At 42.3% G+C, this 21157-nt stretch overlaps 1 protein-coding gene across 1 annotated transcript; it reads right to left on the bottom strand.

Moving 5' to 3' along the window:
• Nucleotides 1-2550: 2550 nt before the first annotated feature.
• Nucleotides 2551-19410, bottom strand: CGRRF1 (cell growth regulator with ring finger domain 1). The gene is made up of 6 exons (XM_083378433.1): nt 19266-19410; nt 18074-18213; nt 17242-17419; nt 7624-7771; nt 5719-5826; nt 2551-4127 (listed from the first exon to the last, which is right to left on the bottom strand). Exons 1-6 carry the CDS (start codon nt 19367-19369, stop codon nt 3843-3845), a joined length of 963 nt encoding a protein of 320 aa, XP_083234559.1. The 5' UTR covers nt 19370-19410; the 3' UTR covers nt 2551-3842.
• Nucleotides 19411-21157: the final 1747 nt, after the last annotated feature.

Raw genomic sequence — 21157 nt, 5'->3', positions numbered from 1 at the left:
TGACAGCCCTGAGAGGCTGACAAAACAACAGACAGTGGAGGTAGGGATGAAAAAATCAGCTGGTGGCATCACTGACAGGGGAAAACTGTTTGCATGGATTGATCAGCTGTAGATAGACCCTGGAGATGGAATGAACATGGAATGAATGTCTGCATGTAAACAAGGCCAGCAGATATAATTAACAATCTGCAAATAATCACTCCTTTACCATTAGTTAATTTTTTTTCCAAACTTCTTTGCCTTTTGCTATTTCTGGAGCATATCAGAGAGTGAACATTGATATCTAGGCTCAAGGAAATATTTATATGCATATAATATTTTATATTTTGCCATGGACAATAAAAGAATCCTGGTGTAATAGGCTAAGGAGACCGAGGTGTGGTTCCAGCCTCAGCCATGGAAACTTACTGGGTGAATAGGGGCCAATTGCTCTTAGTCCAACTTACTTAATAACTTTGTAACAACAATAATAATAGAGTTGGAAGGGACCTTGGAGGTCTTCTAGACCAACCCCCTGCTCAGGCAGGAAACCCTGTACCACTTCAGACAAATGCCTGTCCAGTCTCTTCTTAAAAACCTCCAGTGTTGTAGCATTCACAGCTTCTGAAGGCAGGTTGTTCTACTGATTGTTCTTGTGGTGGTGATGGGGGAATTGAAATTCCTGGAGAAAATCAAAGGTGGGCAAGTATTGTATTTCTAAATCACAGGCTGGCATACTTGCTGGCAAATCAAAAAGATGGCAACGGTTTCAGGTTTTTTTTTTTAAAATGAGGCCTTTTATCTCAAAAGTCTCTCTAAAAGTCTCACTTTCTCAGAAACCTCTGCAACCGAGTAAAAATAATCTATTTGGCTACTGAAAATGATAGGTACAGTCTTGGGGTGCTTCTGGAGCCACAGATGGAATCCTGGTCTACCCTGATGCCTATAATGATCATAGGGAGCTGAGATGGTACCTATTTAGAATTAAAGCGACTCAACAGTTATGTTTTGTAGATTGGTAAAAATTAACCAGGTGTAGTTCTTATGGCTTAGCATGTTGTGTGAATCCAGATATTAAAATTTGTATTTATATTTATATGGCCACCCATCTCACAAGAATTGACTATGGATGGTGTACAACAGTATTAAAAACCATAAAATATGACTTATGATTTAAATCAGAACATTGGTTTAATTAAATAACTATGTTATGTGAAGCCAGCATGTCTGAAATGTTAGGTAAAATATTGGCGAGAAGCAAAGAATTTTTGCTGTCCTAAGTATTTCCCCCTCAAATAACAGGACTATGAAGATTAGAAGGCTACCCCCACCATTATAGGACTGACATTCTGTGCAATAGGTCCTCTCCTTGCATTCTTCTCCTAGCATCCCTCTCGGATTTACCCATCTGGAATAGGATTTGGGGCTGACCGCTTGCCCCCCAAAGTGTCCACACTGACAAGCATCTTAATTAAGATGACTAAGATTAGAAGCTACTTTCTACCACTTTAGATTATTGGTCCATCCAACTCAATATTGTCTGTGTGTCTGGCAAGCACAAGGAATATTGGCATCTATTGATAAGTCTCTCTATGGAATACAGACCAGTAAATTCTGATGATTCTGAAATAATTACAGAAAGACTTTATCTTCCTTTTTTTGCAAATAAGGAAATAAATTTCTGACTGAGCATATATTTCAAGGTTGAAGAAGAGGGAGGTTGACAGAAAAGGGGACGATGCCAGTTCTTTAGCTTGTACACTAAATCTGAAATAAACACAAGTAAAAACCAGACTTTCTAAAAGTATAACCTAGTTCCTTTCATATGCAGAGTACATTGTTCGCTTTATTATGTAATGATAGCTCTTGTACATACAGAATTAAAAGGATAACCTCAGTCACAAAGCCAGTAACTGACCATAGTTGGACACTGATAATAGCATATCCACTGCACAACTCCTCTGGGTAGCGTACAGTAGTTTGCTATCAAGCATATGGTATCTGTTTTGTTTTTCTATTTTCTAAAAATTAATTTTGCTCATTGAGACTTTGAAATGGATTGAAAGAGAGGTAATCCCACTGTGCTCAGCCACAGATCAGCAGAGGTATCCCAACATTGTTTTTTAAAATCGACATATTTGGAAATTTTAGGTGAGAATACAAAAATCTCACAAATTCTTCTGAATGAGATAGCAAGGCTGTATAATACTTCCAACGTAAGGTACAGAGTGGGCTGTGCCATAATTTAAGATGGTGGTAACATCTGGCACCTGAAGTGATTGCTGACCATTACATTAAGCTACTGCTTACTGAATAAGCAACAACTTGATAGTTTGGCACAGCACACCAAGCTGTGTGAATCCACAATGGCTGGATTATGTAAGTTTTATAGATGGAAAAGAAAAAGTGGAAAGTAATATTTTTTTCCATATTCACTTTTGATACTCTGAATGCAGAGAAGCTAGTATTTGTTTGTAAATTTATTTATTTGTAAAATGTGTTGGCTGCCCATCTTCTCTCATTCAACAGGGCTTAGTGTTCCATGTTACTAACATGACCCTAAAGGGTGACAATGCTGATTATAATTCTCTCTGAGGTAGGAAACGTAGTCATTGTTTAGATTCACACATTAATATTGTAACCCATGTTTTGTTTTAATAAACCAGAATCGGCTAGATTCTCAACCAAAAACAGATAATGAAATTATGGCTATGCACGATGTATGCATGAATGCAGACATCTTCTCATTTCAACTAAACCATACAATTACTACAGGGGCTAAAATTATGCCTGGAATTTGGGTAAGTCAGAGCGAGGTGTCCAAATGCCGACAACACTTGCTGACAAGAAGTGACATCTTGGACAGGAGGCAAGATCCACGCAAAACATTTTTACTCAAAGGCATAACAGTCTTCAAATGAACTCTCCCTTGTCAAAAGATTCATTTACATCACACTGAGCTAGGACCACATCAGCCTTTCATGACATCACCAATGTCATGTCATATCTAAAACTGCCTAAGGCAAATGAATTTTTAGTGTCCAAGAACAAGACAAGCAGAAACTGATTTACAGTTCAATGAATATTTGCTTGTATATGCATCTTGTAGACATCCTTTTGTTGGGACAATTCACACTCAATGCCATACTTGCATCTGCAAATGAATGTAAACACTTAGATCCAGCAAGCCCAAGAAAACTGAATATACCAGCCATCCCCAACTTGGCAATTCCAGATATGTCAGGACTCTAGAACTTCCAGCCTGCATCATTTCAAGATCAGAAAGCTGACAAAGGCTGGAATATACAAAAGACATCTGAACCTATGTAGAGAATTGTTATGTATTTCCTTTCCCCCCTTCCTACGGTAACTTAAAAAGTGCAACACTGCTAATGGCTGAAAGCCAAGCTATGTGATATTTACTCTAACACCTTTATAAATAAAGATTGCCAATGTCTCTTACATATGAGGATATTTGTTCTCCATATGCTCTGTGTTGGTTGGAATACACTAAAATAATATGTCCTGGAAATACTTAAAAAAAGATTTCTTTTTCTGTAAATATGTCCTTCATTGTTCAGTGCATTGCTTCTGTTCCCTAAAGTTCTTCCCCCTTTGTCCCATTCCTGAAGACTAAATTGAGGCTCCTATGTCATTGGCCTTCACAGTGATGCTTCTGAGTGCCTTGTTAAGGAAAATAAAAATGCTGCTTCAGAGTTTTCCAGGCACCAAACTTCATTCAAGTAGAAGGAAAGGTGAGATCAAAGATACTGTTGCAAAATCAACAGCTGAAGTAGTGTTTATCAATCCTTTGCCAGAGTCCCTCATAAGTACAATACACAGGAACTTCTTCTGCACTTTCTCTAACTGTGTAATGGAAATGACTCTCTCACAAATTGCCGGCACATGGGGCACTGCTGGAAATACTTCACACACTCATCGCATAGGCAGGTGTGTCTGCAAGGAAGAAGCACCCAATTGACTGCTCGATTTTGGCAGACGATGCAGTCCTTGTTGTTCTCCTCCAGCACTTCTGGCTCGGTCTCCACCAAGTCAGCCTTTTCAAGCAGGACGTGGTCTTCAGTCCTTTCACTGGAGAAAGAGCCACTTGGAGAGGATGCATTGTTGTTAGCAGACATGAACAGTTGCTGGTGGAGGAAAGATGGGGAAAATTAGAAGAAAGAAACCAACATTTACAAATATCTCTTTTCCTCCCTCTAAACCAGGCATGTCAAACTCGCGATGTCACGTGACGTTGTGCAACAAATCGTGACTTTTTCCCCATTGCCGGCAATGGGGAGGGCTGGGTTTTGTCGTGATGCATCTGGTCCGTGGGCCGGCAGTTTGACATGCCTGCTCTAAACCTTAGGTTACGACAAATTAGGAATCTTCACCTTTATGGACTATCAGATACATGCTGAATTTCAGAACACGTTGTGCTCACTCCTGCAACATGGCTCTTGGGAGAAGCCTTGCCCCTTCCCAAATTAAATGCATTGGCAGGTAAGGGGTTAAAAAAGGGCAGTTTTAACAGAATACTCCCTGATGCTCAGTTACCTTGGTCCCCTTTCTGGGAAAGTGGATACATTTCTATACAAAACACAAGACCTATTTTTATTTTCTAATAAACCAAATGGGGTGTATTTCAGACATAGAGTCTTTCTTGAAAATAACACTATATTGACATTTGTTTCTTCTCAAAATCTAAACATTTGGATTAGGCTGGAAGCTTGGCAAACACCAAGGAAGGTGTCTGTGGATTCAGTAGGTATCCATATGTTACTTTAGGATAGTGTTTCGGCAAGTTTAAGATGTGTGGAAGTTCCAGAGTTGAAGTTTGCTAACATTGAGGAATACTACTTTAGGAACAAAATATGTAAGATTGTAATTTTGAGCCAAAATGTGGATAAGAAAGAGAATGGTGTCCATTTTCATCATGTTGTCAGAAACATGCAAAAAGTGCAGAGTCCTGCTATTCAGATAAATGCATAAAGAAAATCAAAAGACAGACTTCCCTAACTATGGCATAACTTTATTTTCTACTGGAATCCCATTGAAAGAGGAGCCCAGAGGGGGGGAAAAACAGATAAAAAATTTCTATCAAATGCACTGACTGAGATCTACAAGACTGTGATAATATAAAAATGATTAGTTTTTAGAGTGCAGGAATAGGAGTAGGAGCAAAACTGTAATATAGCATATTTGCTTTTGGCTTATTTTGATCTGGGAATTCAACAGTAACGACGTAAGCCATAATTTAAGATAACCTAATGTATGAAATGAGCCCAGAATGTTTGTCAACAAACCTAATGATGAATGCACAGGGGAAATTTAGAGAGGCAGACCGGAAAAACTGGCTTCAGAGAATCCAGACAATTATAGCCTTCAATTACGAAAGATTATAGATTTGCTGAAGTATAAAACAGTTTTGCTCTTACTTAATGCATCACTACGCAATTAAAAATCAGTTCTAGATGTGTGTAATCAAACAAAACTGCTGGTTTAAAGAACGTACTCCTTTTTCTGGTTTCCTGGTTCAAAATCCCTGGAAAGCTCGTTTTTCTCTCTGCAATACTGCGATTCCAATGGGGGCTCATGAAGAGCTCACTTCTCCGTCTGTGGGATCCCTTGTCTCTCCCTGCCTCTCAATTCCGGGACTTCATCTTTTTTGTCTTTTTGAAGAGAGCAAGCTGACAAAAGGCCTCCCCCCCCTTCTAGAAAATGAATCTGAAAGCTTACCTTTAGGTCATGAAATTGACCTTGGGCCAAAAGGAGATACTGATACAGTATCCGGCAGGAAAGCCTGTAACTGGCATCTGGAATATGTATTATTGATAGCATTGAAATCTTAAGAGAGACAGAAATATTTATTTCAGCACACAGTCTCTTTCAGTTCAAGCAAACCCCAACCAGACTACAGCATAGCTAAAAATGTTAACAGGTGATATCAATTGTTAATTCATTTTAACTTGAGTCTCCAACAGTTTTGTTTCATATTACAGATTTTACATATGAAAAATGCACCTGCTAATCTTGAGACAGCTTCAAACCCACACATATATTTTTAAGCCTGTGCTATACACAGAGAATTATGACTATGTTTATTCTATCATTCCAATCACTTCATTTTAGAGCTGTGAATCAAGCACCTTCTTTGACTATGATACTTGCCTATTAATGCCCCATGATTTAACTGATTTATGTGGTCATAATTACTGTTTTATAAATGCTTCCATTTTTTTGAAGTTATTTTGAATTCAGATTGGCTCTACCTTAACCAAAAAGGCAATCACTGTGTAACCTTTATTTCAATTATTTATTATGAAAATATCTAATACATTTAGTTTCCAAACAAGATTCCAATGAACTGTTGCTCCCGCTGATAGTGATTTATGTCATGTGATATTTTAAGATCACCTAAGAAAATCAGTTTGGCTTCATTAGTTGACTATGCAAGTTAAAAGCTTGCTGAAATATTAAGATTTGCCTATAAACAGTAAGTAATGAAAGGTTTTTTGGTAATTTTTATACCTGAGACAGGCATAATTTATAAATTTATGAGATATGTCGAGGTCAAGAACTATGTTTGGAATGATTTCTAAAATTCTGTTTCAGTCATACTACTGTAGTTGGGGAATTATGGGAGTTGAAATTCTAACACATTTGGGAAGTAGCAAGTTGCAGAAACCTATTCAGTTGCTCCCCCAAAGATGCTCTGTCACAAGACAACTGGACTTTCTTGTTTTTCTTGGAAGACGGCTTTGCTTCTCATCCAATAAGCTTGCCTCCAGTTGCCTCGTGAAAAAGCATCTTTGGGATAACTATGACCTGGATGACTCAGAATCTTCATAGTCATTTAGGCAGTAGCTCCCAAATCCCTCTTCTATATAGAGCACTAAAGGTAAAGGTAAAGGTTCCCCCGCACATGCATGCTAGTCGTTTCCGACTCTAGGGGCCAGTTCTCATCTCCATTTCAAAGCCGAAGAGCCAGCGCTTGTCTGAGGACGTCTCCGTGGTCATGTGGCTGGCATGACTAGAAGCCAAAGGTGCACGGAATGCTGTTACCTTCCCACCGTAGTGGTCCCTATTTTTCTACTTGCATTTTTACGTGCTTTCGAACTGCTAGGTTGGCAGAAGCTGGGGCGAGTAACAGGCGCTCACTCTGTTACGTGGCACTCGGGATTCGACCCGCCAAACTGCCGACCTTCTGATCGACAAGCTCAGCGTCCTAACCCACTGAGCTACCATGTCCCTTAGTAGAGCACTACATTACCATTAAAAAAATGATGACTACATAGCCCTAAGTCAGCACAAATACATTTTTAAAAAGATGACAATTCATTAAATTCACTCAACTTCTTACTGTATCTACATCAATAATCACCTATACCATTCCCAAGGACCATCAGTGGTTCCTGGTTCACAGGCTGAGAACTTTATAATTTTCAATAACTACACTTTTTTCAGTTTCCAGAGTTACCAACAGTTATGGTTTTAAACCTGAAGAAATTCTTATTAAAACTGAAAGTTCTGTAACAGAAATGAAAAAGCTCAAATATCTTAATTCTATTCAGCGGTAATTTTTTATAATGTATAGGACAACACAAATTCCTCCATTTAAAAAAAAATGTGGAGATTACCTACAATGTCATAGATTTCTCTGTTGTCTTCATCAGCAAGGGTTAACAGTACCACTAGTGGGTATCGAGATCTAGGCAGTAGACCAAAATCATGGATTTTTGCCACTTCTGGTAACCGGCTATGCTTCTCCTCTTTTTCTGTCTTCTTTACGCTTTGTTGTGTCAAGGAACAGTCTTTGTTGTCACAAATAAAGACTATTATGCTAATTATCCACTATTCTACAATCTCAACTGCTTTCATCTGAGACGAATAACTATCTGTTAATTATTCAGGAGGACAGAAATTAGGATTGAACCTTTATATATTTGCATTCATTTTACTAGCTCCTACAAACAACATCCAGCACTGCATAAGTAACTTTCAGTTCAAATATAAGGATTTTCCTTTCATCATTAATCTTTCAAATTATTCTGAAATATTCACTTGCCTAGGGAGTACATATAATTCATTCTACCAACTTGCCTACCTAGCGGTAGACAAATTGGAGTTAAGCAGGCTTTGAAAATGATTTGGAAGAAGGTTAGAAGCTATACAAGCACCATACCGTCATTTGCAAAAGCAGACACTTCCATATGAGCCTTAAAAAAGACATAATCCTTTCTTACTGATATCCTGTTTAGCGAGCATTCAAAGCTACAATGGCACTGTAAAAATAAGTTTGCAACCGGTGTTCACACTTAGGATTGTTGCAGCATTCCTGCAGCATTCCTATGATCATTATTTACAAACTTCAAAGTTGGCTTCCTACAGACAGATGGCTTGACTGCCGTTTACTATAAAGATTTACAGTTAGAAATGGTGGAACCTTTAAAAGAATTATTTAGAACAATTCAATCTGGAGGAGAAGTGCCTACATCGTGGAAAACAGCTTTTATATCGCTGATTCCGAAGGAAGATCAAGATCCTACCCAAACCAAAAATTATAGGCCAATATCGCTTTTAAATACTGATTATAAGATATTTGCAAAATTTTTAGCAAATAGATTAATGAAGGTAATGCAGCAAATGATTCATAGTGACCAAACAGGATTTATAAGTGGTAGACAAATGAAGAATAATGTGAGACATATTGTAGATTTATTGGAATTTTTGGAAAGAAATAACCAGGTCTCTGCAGTGCTGATTTTTTTGGATGCTGGAAAAGCTTTTGATCAATTGGACTGGCAATTTTTATTTAAGGTACTGGAGAAAATGGAGTTTGGGGATAATTTTTTACAACCTATTAGGGCAATATATCAGAAGCAAACAGCTCAAATAATAATTACCGTATATACTTGAGTATAAGCCGACTTGAGTATAAACCGAGACCCCCAATTTCACCCCCAAAAACTGGGAAAAGTTGTTGACTCGAGTATAAGCCGATCTGCCGTTCTGCAAGCCTCCGCCACCGGCGGAGGCTGGATCCGCGCTCTGCAAGCCTCCGCCGCCAGCAGAGGCTCGATCCGCCATTTTGCAAGCCTGAATACCCTGTGTTGCAGCGGCTCTCGGGGAAGCCCTGGCTGTCCGCTTCCTCGCTCCACGCTGCCATTCGGGGCCCGCGCGTTCCCCGGGCAAATCGCGGCGCCCAGCAGGCGAGGAAACACGCCCGCTCCAGTCGCCCCCCCTTCCCTCAGGAGACGCGAAGCAAGTGACCGCCCGGAGCTTACCGAGGACTTGCGCGCGGCCGAGGCTTCGGTGCTTCCAGGATCGCGCGCACCTCTCCCAAGCCGTCGCCGTCCGGAGACCTGCCGAAGTTTGGGGAGGTTTGGGGAGGTGCGCGCGCACCTCCCCAAACCTCCCCAAACGTCGGCAGGTCTCCGGACCTCTGCGCCCTGCCTGCCTGCTTCTTTCCGCTGCGGAAAGAAGCAGGCAGGCTGCTTCGTTCCGCTGCGGAAAGAAGCAGGCAGGCTGCTTCGTTCCGCTGCGGAAAGAAGCAGGCAGGCTGCTTCGTTCCGCAGCGGAAAGAAGCAGGCAGGCCTCTGTCGCCAGCGGCTGGATCCGCGCTCCGCAAGCCTCTGCCGCCGGCTGGATCTGCGCCCTGCCGCCGGCAGAGGCTTGCGGAGCGTGGATCCAGTGGGGGGGAAAAGCCCTTTAGCAGGATTTGCCTGCATGCCGGCGGAGGCTGGATCCGTGCTCCACAAGCCTCTGCCGCCGGCTGGATCTGCACCCTGCCGCCGGCAGAGGCTTGCGGAGCGTGGATCCAGTGGGGGGGAAAAGCCCTTTAGCAGGATTTGTCTGCATGCCGGCGGAGGCTGGATCCGTGCTCCACAAGCCTCTGCCGCCGGCTGGATCCGCGCCCTGCTGCCGGCAGAGGCTTGCGGAGCGCGGATCCAGTGGGGGGGGGGGAAAGCCCTTTAGCAGGATTTGCCTGCATGCCGGCGGAGGCTGGATCCGTGCTCCACAAGCCTCTGCCGCTGGCTGGATCCGCGCCCTGCCGCTGCGGAGCGCGGATCCAGCCTCCGCCGGCGGCGGAGGTCTAGGGGTAGTGGGGGGGGGCTCGCGGACATAGATGGGCTCAAGTGGAAGCCAAGCAGCCCTCCCGAATCTGGGCTTCTGGACGGAGCAGCCGGTGGTGCGTTTCAAAAAGCCAGATAAGGCAGACAGGGAGATGAAGAGTTCAACCGAGTTTCCTCTTTTGTTCAGGCTCCCCGATCAGACAAAGAACTAGCCAGCGGCAGGTTTCTCCCCTTTTCCCTCCCATCTCTCTTCCCCCAACCCTTGGGTCCCACAGCAACTCACGAACTCCAGCCGCCCCTTCTCCTTCGAAAGGTCTAGATCCCGAGATAAGATATATACAGAAATATACATAAAGAGAGACGGACGCAGGCTGTTGGTTTCTCGCCTCATCCCACGCACGCACGAGGGGGAGAAACAACGCTCTGGGCGGCAGAGTCCTGGAGAAGGAAAAATCGGCCGCAGCCTTGGGGTAGGCTTCTCCGGGGGCGCCGCCGCGATTCTGCAGGGGCCAGGTAGGGAAAACTCGCTGGGGAAAACGGGTGCCGTTGCAGCGCCCGGCGAGTTTAAAAGCAGCGGGTGCAGATGCCTGAACAAAAGAGGAAACTCGGTTGAACTCTTCATCTCCCTGTCTGCCTTATCTGGTCTTTCAAGAGGAGGGTATTCCTTTCACTTCTTGAACTTTCCCAAAGACTTGCAAACTTTTCCAACCATTACTTCCAAGGATCTTTGATTTTTATTTTTCCCCTTGCGACCTAGAGGAAATGAAGGTGAGCTGTTGATCTAAGTTTCTCTCTTCTTCCTTTGTAATTAAACTGGAAGTTTTACGTGTGGAAGGGGTAATCTGATTTTTCCTTCTCCAGGCCTCTGCCGCCCAGAGCATTGTTTCTCCCCCTCGTGCGTGTGTGTGTGTGTGTGTGTGTCAGACAGAAACAGGCGGCAGAGGCCTGGAGAAGGAAAAATCGGCCGCAGCCTCGGGGTAGGCTTCTCCGGGGGCGCCGCCGCTGCCGTTCTTTCTTTCTCGTTCGCGGGAGCGCGAGGCGGCGTGCGCATACAGAGGGAGCCGCGGAGCCTTCCCCCACCCGGAGAGAGAAGCGTTTCTGTGTCGGCGCAGGCACAGATACCCCTCGCTCGCGAGCAGCCTTGCCCTAGCCCGCCGGTCGCGCCCCCCCAGATGTTGCGAGCCTCGCCAGCGGCGGCGTTCCTCGGTGTGGGCGTGCCTGCGTCTTTGGGTGTGAGGCTTTCGGAGAGGCTGCCTTTGGCTCCTGGTACTTGCAGCCGGTGTAAAAGAACAAGTCTGTGAAAGCGGGCGAGAATTCATTTCTTTTAAACCGGCTGCAAGTACCAGGAGCCAAAGGCAGCCTCTCCGAAAGCCTCACACCCAAAGACGCAGGCACGCCCACACCGAGGAACGCTGCCGCTGGCAAGGCTCGCAGACGCTGCCGTTCTTTCTTTCTCGTTTGCGGGAGCGCGAGGCGGCGTGCACATACAGAGGCGTATATAGACCCAGGGAGCCGCCGAGCCTTCCCCCACCCGGAGAGAGAAGCGTTTCTGTGTCGGCGCAGGCACAGATACCCCTCGCTCGCAAGCAGCCTTGCCCTAGCCCGCTGGTCGCGCCCCCCCAGATGTTGCGCCTGGTGCGGCCGGCCCCCCCTGCACCCCCCACGCTACGCCACTGCACTACAGTCCTCGTGTTTCCCAGGGTTGCCCGTCATGCCAGACATTCCCTATAGCCCGATTCTTTAGCTCCCCACGTTCCTTAATTTGAGCGAATTTTGTCGGTGCTCCGTGGAGAAACAATATGCAAATGCTGTTTATTTAACCGCGCAAAACTTTTTTAAGACTTTTCATTTCTGTTTTATGCATGGGCTGGATGGGTCACGAAGTTTACCTCTGGGGACAGCCCGGCCACGCCCGCGCCCATCAGCTGTTCGGCGGGCGAACGCCGAACGCCGGTGGAAGGCGCCCGGCTCTGGGGACAGCCCGGCCACGCCCGCGCCCGTCAGCTGTTCGGCGGGCGAACAACGCCGTGGAACCCGCCCGGCTCCGGAGACAGCCCGGCCACGCCCGCGCCCATCAGCTGTTCGGCGGGCAAACGCCGGACCCGCGGCCGCGCCAACTGCTGAGGCAGCCGTGGGAAGCCCAGCCGGTGGAACCCGCCCGGCTCCGGAGATAGCCCGGCCACGCCCGCGCCCATCAGCTGTTTGGCGGGCGAACGCTGAACGCCGGTGGAACCCGCCGGCTCCGGAGACAGCCCGGCCACGCCCGCGCCCGTCAGCTGTTCGGCGGGCGAACGCTGAACGCCGGTGGAACCCGCCCGGCTCCGGAGACAGCCCAGCCACGCCTGCGCCCATCAGCTGTTTGGCGGGCGAACGCTGAACGCCGGTGGAACCCGCCGGCTCCGGAGACAGCCCGGCCACGCCCACGCCCATCAGCTGTTCGGCGGGCGAACGCCGGACCCGCGGCCCGTGCGGAGCCCAGCCCTCCCTTCTCTCAGCAGCCTGTTCCGAACGAAGGGACAGTTCTTTTTTTTGTTGACTGGAGTATAAGCCGAAGTGGAGTTTTCAGCCCAAAAAAGTGGGCTGAAAAATTCGGCTTATACTCAAGTATATACGGTAATGGTAGTTTGACAGAAACATGTAATATTGAAAAGGGTACAAGACAGGGGTGTCCGTTGTCACCTTTGTTGTTTGTTTTAACATTGGAAATATTATTAAGATACGAGACTCAAATAAAATTAAGGGAATTAAATTAAGAGATCAAGATTATAGATTGAGAGCGTTTGCGGATGACTTGGTTATTACATTAAGTCAACCGACGTACTCAGTTGTAGACTTGATGGAGATAATGTCATATGGAAAAGATTCTGGATTTAAGATAAATACGCAAAAAACTAAAATATTGTCTAAAAATATGACCATAGAACAAAAGGTTGTTTTAGAAGAGTTAACGGGATTCGAAATAGTAAAAAAGATTAAATATTTGGGGGTATATTTTTCAGCTTCAAATGTAAAATTATATAAAAATAATTATGAATTGTTATGGTTTAAAATACAAAAAGAGTTAGATAGTTGGAAAAAACTACAATTAACCTTATTGGGAAGAATTGCAGCAGTAAAAATGAATGTTTTGCCAAAATTTTTATTTTTGTTTCAAATGATACCTATACTTAAAAAAGATTCAAATTTGGAGGAATGGCAGAAAGGTATTAATAAATTTGTTTGGGCAACGAAAAGACCAAGAGTTAAATTTAAGATAATGCAAGATGTACGACGTGAAAGAGGTGGTCTTAAAATGCCCAATTTTAAATTATACTATGAGGCTGCTGCTTTATCAATTAGTGATTGGTTTAATTTAACACAAGGGAGATTATTGAATATTGAGGGTTATGATTTGTTATTTGTTGGCATGCATATTTATTGTATGACAAGAAGGTGGATAATGTTTTTAAGACATGTACAGTCATGGCCAAAATTGTTGGCACCCCAGAAATTTTTCCAGAAAATCAAGTATTTCTCACAGAAAAGTATTGCAGGATCACATGTTTTGCTATACACAGGTTTATTCCCTTTGTGTGTATTGGAACATAACAAAAAAGGGAGGAAAAAAAGCAAATTGGACATAATGTCAAACAAAACTCCAAAAATGGGCCGGACAAAATTATTGGCACCCTTAACTTAATATTTGGTTGCACACCCTTTGGAAAAAATAACTGAAATCAGTCGCTTCCTATAACCATCAATAAGGTTCTTACACCTCTCACCCGGAATTTTGGACCACTCTTCCTTTGCAAACTGCTCCAGGTCTCTCTTACTGGAAGGGCGCCTTTTCCCAACAGCAATTTTAAGATCTTTCACAGGTGTTCAATGGGATTCAGATCTGGACTCATTGCTGGCCACTTCAGAACTCTCCAGCGCTTCCTTGCCATCCATTTCTGGGTGCTTTTTGACGTATGTTTAGGGTCATTGTCCTGCTGGAAGACCCAAGATCTCAGATGCAAACCCAGCTTTCTGACACTGGGCTCTACAGTGCGACCCAAAATCCTTTGGTAATCCTCAGATTTGATGATGCCTTGCACACATTCAAGGCACCCAGTGCCAGAGGCAGCAAAACAACCCCAAAACATCATTGAACCTCCACCATATTTCACTGTAGGTACTGTGTTCTTTTCTTTGTAGGCCTCATTTCATTTTCGGTAAACAGTAGAATGATGTGCTTTACCAAAAAGCTCTATCTTGGTCTCATCTGTCCACAAGACGTTTTCCCAGAAGGATTTTGGCTTACTCAAGTACATTTTTGCAAACTGTAATCTTGCTTTTTTATGTCTCTGTGTCAGCAGTGGGGTCCTCCTGCGTCTCCTGCCATAGCGTTTCATTTCATTTAAATGTCGACGGATAGTTTGCACTGACACTGATGCTCCCTGAGCCTGCAGGACAGCTTGCATTCCTTTGGAACTTGTTTGGGGCTGCTTATCCACCATGCGGACTATCCTGCGTTGCAACCTTTCATCAATTTTTCTCTTCTGTCCACGACCAGGGAGATTCGCTACAGTGCCATGGGTTGCAAACTTCTTGATAATGTTGCGCACTGTGGACAAAGGCAAATCTAGATCTCTGGAGATGGACTTGTAACCTTGAGATTGTTGATATTTGTCCACAATTTTGGTTCTCAAGTCCTCAGACAGTTCTCTTCTCCTCTTTTTGTTGTCCATGCTTAGTGTGGCACACACAGACACACAATGCAAAGACAAAGTGAACTTCTCTCCTTTTTATCTGCTTTCAGGTGTGATTTTTATATTGCCCACACCTGTTACTTGCCCCAGGTGAGTTTAAAGGAGCATCACATGCTTGAAACAATCTTGTTTACCCACAATTTTGAAAGGGTGCCAATAATTTTGTCCGGCCCATTTTTGGAGTTTTGTTTCACATTATGTCCAATTTGCTTTTTCTCCTCCCTTTTTTGTTGTGTTCCAATACACACAAAGGGAATAAACCTGTGTATAGCAAAACATGTGTTCCTGCAATACTTTTCTGTGAGAAATACTTGATTTTCTGGAAACATTTCTGGGGTACCTACAATTTCGGCCATGACTGTATATTAAGGTATGCTCTGTTGCGAGTTTGGAAAAAATATCGACATAAGTTAAATTATAAAATACCAATTTGGGCAATACCTAAACATGCAATAGAAAATATAAATGTGGGATTTAAACATGATGTGATTACATACAAAGAAATTCTTAGGATAGAAAGGAATGTATGGCAATTAAAGCCATATAATATTTTAAAAGAAGGAAAGATAGTACAAACTTGGTTCCAGTATGGGCAGTTACAAGCAAGATGGAAGGTAGATCAGAAAGTTGGTATTTTGATAACTGATGGAAATTTGGTAAAACAAATTAGAGATCAAGGTCAAGCACATATAAGAAGGATATATAATGCACTGATAGAAATTGACTCAGAAACGGAACTTGTTAAATATTGTATGATTAAAGTGGGCCCAGAATTTTCAGGAGGTTATAACAATGGATACTTGGGAAAAGATATGGGTCAGAAATGTAAAATTTACACAGGCTCAAAATTTAAGAGAATTTTTATAAAATGTTTTATAGATGGCATTTAGATCCTAAAAAATTAGCAAGCATGTATCCGAACTGCCAGCCCAAATGTTGGAGGTGTGGTTGTGAGGATGCAACGTATTATCATATATGGTGGACTTGTAAAAAAGTTAAAGCTTTTTGGATTAAAGTTTGGTGGAACATGCAAAAGATATTTAAGAAAAAGATAAGGTTTTCTCCACAGTTATTTCTGTTGGGTATTATTACAGATTGTACTGTCATAGACACTAAATTGATGTTGAATTTAATTACAGCAGCAAGACTTTTAGTAACGCAATATTGGAAGAAGGAGGAACTGCCTACTATAGAAGAGTGGACTTTGAAAGTTTCAAACCTGGCGGAAATGGCAAAGATTTCAGCATATTTGAAAGAACAATCGCAACAGAGATATATTGTGGAATGGAGAAGATGGATCGAATATATTCAGAATAAATATGGGACTAAAAAGTTTCATTTAGCATTTGAATAAGTATTAGTTTTACATGATGTATTATCAGTTATTCATTATTGGTTAGTAATTTAGTTATGTTTAAGGGGAGTTAAAGCGCGATAGAATTTAATATTTTTTTTTAGTTAGGTAGCATATTTTAGCTTAAGTTTGTAAAGTTAATACCCTGTATTCAGCTCTGGGAAGTCGGGGGGGGGGAGGGTTAGGGAGGGCAAGGGGGAGGGGAGGGGGAGGGAGGGAGTTTATGTTATTAAAATGTATTTTAATACTTTTCAATTAAAAAAAAGCTACAATGGCACTGTAAAAATAAGTTTGCAACCGGTGTTCACACTTATGATTGTTGCAGCATTCCTGCAGCATTCCTATGATCATTATTTACACACTTCAAAGTTGGCTTCCTACAGACAGAATGAACAGAGAACCCAGCAGTAAAATTGCAACTTGCAGTCAGATGAAGTGTCACCCCAGATAATTTGATTAATAACTACTGGGAAATGAGGCAATAATTACACGACTCGCTTAGCAATGGAGTTGCCAGTTTCAATTGTGGTAACTGAGGATATATACCTGTATTTTAATGAGTTGAATTGATTTATTGGGACTATCACAATAATTGTGTCATTTTTCAAGCTTGCATATAAGAAAACAAAACAAAGCAACTTTAAAAAATAGTAGCAGAGAAATGCTATGATCATCTGAATTCCAATGTAATTCTTTCAAATCATTTTCAAAGCATGCCCAGTCTTACAAATACTGGATTTTACTCTGCAGGGGCAAAAATAAGATAATCACTAAGAAGGTAGCACGTGCTGCATAACTTCCCTGGATTAGTATATACATTAAAAAAATGCAGAAATTTTGCCCCAAAACAAATGAAGTTAACTTTTAAAATGCATGCAGTGTTTAAAGTTTAATTTAAGCATAAATAATTAAAATCAAAATTGGCATAAAGACATTAATGTCTTGTCAAGGGCATGGGACATTGCCGCTCCCATTATTTTTCTATTTTTTCTTTGCAACTATAATGAAGCATTGTTTACTAGTACATGCTATATTTATGAGGAGAAATTCCCACTGTATATTTGTGCAAAATTGAAAATACACAAGCTTCACTAAAGGATACCAATACTGTTGACAATAGAGATACTCACGACACATTGCATCCTCAAAAGACTGGGGAGTTTTTATTCGAAAGCTGTATGCATGTTTCTGCAGGGTATCATGAACCTTTTGCACGCTGCAGCCCCAATAGCATGTAAGGAGACAGTCTTCCAAGCAATTAGATACCAGAGTAATGCCATCTTGAGGAAAATGAAAACAATGATACAAACGTATAACAAAGAATTGTGCTACTCAAAACTCCACAATGGATACAAAATATTATCTTCATATCATGTTACTTTATAGGAGATAAATTATCTAATATTCTCCTACTCTTTCAAATTTCCATGCTCAAAAGCAGTGAAAATCTAAATTATTCCAAAGCTGACCCATTATCTTTTTGAGGTTATATAAGGTTATAAATATATTCAGATTAAAACTGTCAGTTAAATTGTGCTATTAATACGATGACCTAATTCTTGTCATGTAAAATTAACCAATGAAACAGCTGCATACTTTCTGGTGATTCTCTGTTATGAGCTTATAGTGCTTCAGCTCCCACATCCACAAGGACAGAGAACTATCATCCACAGATAAATTGAGTGTTTTCTTTCCCCCACAAACAGTGATTCTTATTTCAGTTAAGTTTATAGTGCAAATTAAAAACAATAAGGGGCAGAATTTTCCTTAAAAAGTGTCTCTATTTTCTTTTGCGTGCTTATTGCTTAAAGAGTGATAATAACAGAAGTGATTTAAGATAAACATGCTTTCAGACTTCTTGTGGCAAATAGAAACAAAAATGGAGAAAACAAAAAACAGAAAATGTCAACAAATATTATATACAATATACTGACTTGAAGCTGAAGTGATTTCTGGGTTTTTGATTTCTAAACTGAATGGATTTTTCACTTGCCGCATCTGTTTCTGAGACACTTTTACAATTGATTCAGTTTCTTCTGAATTCCTTAGAATCACAGGAACATCCCATCCAAACCTAAGGAGTACAAAATGTTTGTAATCATAGAATTAGAGACCTGAAAAGACTGAGTGTAATCCATTCTTCAGCGTAACTTAAAGCATAATGAAATACTGTAAACAAAGATTTGTATTAATGCCCAGGTCTATTAAAGGAATAATTTCTTCAAAGATTGTTGCATTTGCTTTAAATTACCCTACGTCAATCAATTAACTTTTCCTTACACCTTTCTTTACATAGAAACCACTGTTATTTGCCCCCTCCCATTAAAAATATTCAAGCAGAGCCATTTTTCAACTCAGCCTAAGCATCACTCCTGTCAAAACCATTTCCTATCCCTACATGTTTTCTACCAAGCCCCGTGCTTTATTCCACAGTAGCCAGACTTTAAAACTCTTGGAAAAGGTGGAAGAGTCAGGATCAGAAAAAGGAAAGAAGGCGAGGTTGTCAGAATACAAACTAACTTGAGGGCTAATCCACATGGAGCCCCATTTCCATCTGTCCTGTTTGCCATCGTTCACTCCCTAGAGACTAAAATGGACAATGTGAAATTTGAGTGGGCCATGAACAAGGAGTATATATTGGAGGTGGTGAGCCTTTGAGAGCTGTATGCAATGAAATTTCATTTTGATGTATGCCGATTGGTGTACATTCAAAGTGACAATAAAGTTATCATCATTATCATTATCTCCCCCACCCCGACTATCTTGCTCAATTCCTCCCCATTTAAATGGCCTATCTCACTCAACCCATGAGGTTCCTAATACTGCTTCCCTTTACAAGCATTTAATTAAGATTGCCGATGCTTTCAACAGGAATCATTCCTAACCCAGATGCACTGGATTACTCCACGTCTCCTACCATGCCCAGCAAACATCCGATGGAAAATCTGACAGTGGGAATCCTTGTCCATGGCAAGCGGAGGGTACCCGGTTAGAGGACAGTCCGCCCCCCCACCTCTCAGATCAAGCCTCTCGGCGAATCTTCGCGGTTCGACTCGAGAAACCGCCGCGCAAACCCTAACCATCCACTGCCTTCCCACGATCCTGTTCTTTCTCTACCCGACTTACCAGCCCATGATCAGGCCGCTGGTCACCAAGAAGCAGACGAACACCAAGGCAATGTAGAACAGCGGAGAGTACTCGTACAGCATCACCAACAACGCAGCAGCCATCAGGCAACGAAAGAGAGAAAGAAGCGACGCTCCCGCTTCCAAACCCCCGCTGCCCTTTTGTTTTCATCTAGGAGCGCATGCGCGAGTGAAGCGCATGCCCGCCAAGAAATCGGGAAGCGGCGTTTCCCGACTTGCCACTTCCACCTCCTCCTCTGTTATTGCCGATCGGGTTGGTGAGAGCGTTTTGCAGTCGCGCCTTACCGGTTCGCTTCGGGATAATTAATGCAGATGTCCTCCCGTATATCATACCACCCTTTCAACTCAGCGGTACTCTATACTATCATTAACACACCCCTACAATATATTATTTGTCTCTTTGGAACATTTAAATATTGTTTTGGCAGTATGCAGCCATACCCACACACAGTTTTTTTTAAAATGTCAGTACATACAGGACTCGATGTCACTCTCTTAGTCTGAAGCACACCACCATACAAAAACCATCACTCAAAGCCAGTTGTTGCATTCCAACTAGAGAATGCTAACGAGGAGAGATGGTGGGAATTGCAGCTTCTGGAGGTCCAAACTATGTGCTGATCTTGGAAAAAAAATAAGAAAAACACATCACTACTTTAGTAAAGTGCTTCGTGCATATTTAATGATCTTAAATAGATCCTTAGATGGATTAAACTAAGAATGAAGCATACATAACTTATTGCAGTTCTGTTTTTCTGTGCTAATGCTGTTGCTGTTTGTATTTTTGAACATTTGTGTACATTTTGCAAATATTTGTCATAACTTGTATACTTATATATTAAAAGTATTAACAAAAAATACACTTCATTTGCATTCCATTGATTTAATTTTGTTCAGTTTTTTGCTAACAGAATTTCAATAGACATTTACTGGACTTGACTCAATTCCACAGGACTTGCATCCAAGTAGTCAACCATAGGATTATGTTTATAAATTGTACTCTGTTGTTTTATGCTGGTATTGATTTATATATTTTAATCCAGGGGTCCCCAACCCCTGGTCCGTGGATCAGTACCGGCACGCTAGCAACTGGTCCGCACAAACAAGCAAAGCCCCATCTGTGGGATGCAGGCAGCACACAAAATCACGCCCCTCCAGTCTGTGGGAAAACCTTTATCTATGGAACTGGTCCCTGGTGACTTATAAGAGTGATGTTCTTTTGAACATGAGCCTGGTCATTGCAGCTTTGAGTCAATGCTTTGCTTTGCTAACCCACCAGCACGCATCTAAAACCAGGACCCTTAGTCTTAAAACAACCTTTTCAAAAGAGTGATTGATCTAGATTTCTATGGAGCCTGCATAACCTGTCAAGATGATCAGTCATTAGTAGACAGATGCTCCAAATCCAGTTTCTCTTGCATCCCAAAGCTTGCATCCCAATCAAAAGTGCCCAGAGACTGTTGAGACGATTGGGATAGTATCTTTCAAAGTAGTGGTTCTCAGCTGTGACCACATTAAGTTGTATAGACTTCAACTCCCAGAAGTCCCCAGCCAGTGGGGGATTCTGGGAATTGGAAGTTCACACCAGCTGGGGAATTCATGAAGTCCACACATCTTAAAAGTGGTCAAAGTTGAGAAACACTTTTTGACAGTAACAAATTGATTATAATATAAAACCCAATTGGGTATCCATCAGGATTATAATGCAAACAAAGGTGAGCTGATAGGGATACAATGCTGGTTGCAAATGATAGAAGATGTGGTATAGTTCATCATGAAGACACCAGATTGGAGAAGGCTGGAATAAGCCTTTGTGAGAGGTGTCTCAATCTCAGAAGTGGTTAAGTCTTCAACAGCATATGCCAAAAACAA

The sequence above is a fragment of the Vipera ursinii genome (assembly GCF_947247035.1).
Source record: "Vipera ursinii genome assembly, chromosome: 1".
NCBI lineage: Eukaryota > Metazoa > Chordata > Lepidosauria > Squamata > Viperidae > Vipera > Vipera ursinii.
The sequence above is the reverse complement of the archived record's forward strand: the minus strand, read 5'-3'. Positions and strand labels throughout refer to the sequence as shown.

Coding starts and splice junctions, on each gene's coding strand:
- CGRRF1 (XM_083378433.1), bottom strand. CDS start 19,369: ATGGCTGCTGCGTTGTTGGTGATGCTGTACGAGTACTCTCCGCTGTTC. Junction 17,420..18,073: donor AGAAATCACTTCAGCTTCAA/GTCAGTATATTG, acceptor ATTTTCCTCAAG/ATGGCATTACTCTGGTATCT. Junction 4,128..5,718: donor GTCAATTTCATGACCTAAAG/GTAAGCTTTCAG, acceptor TTCCTCCACCAG/CAACTGTTCATGTCTGCTAA.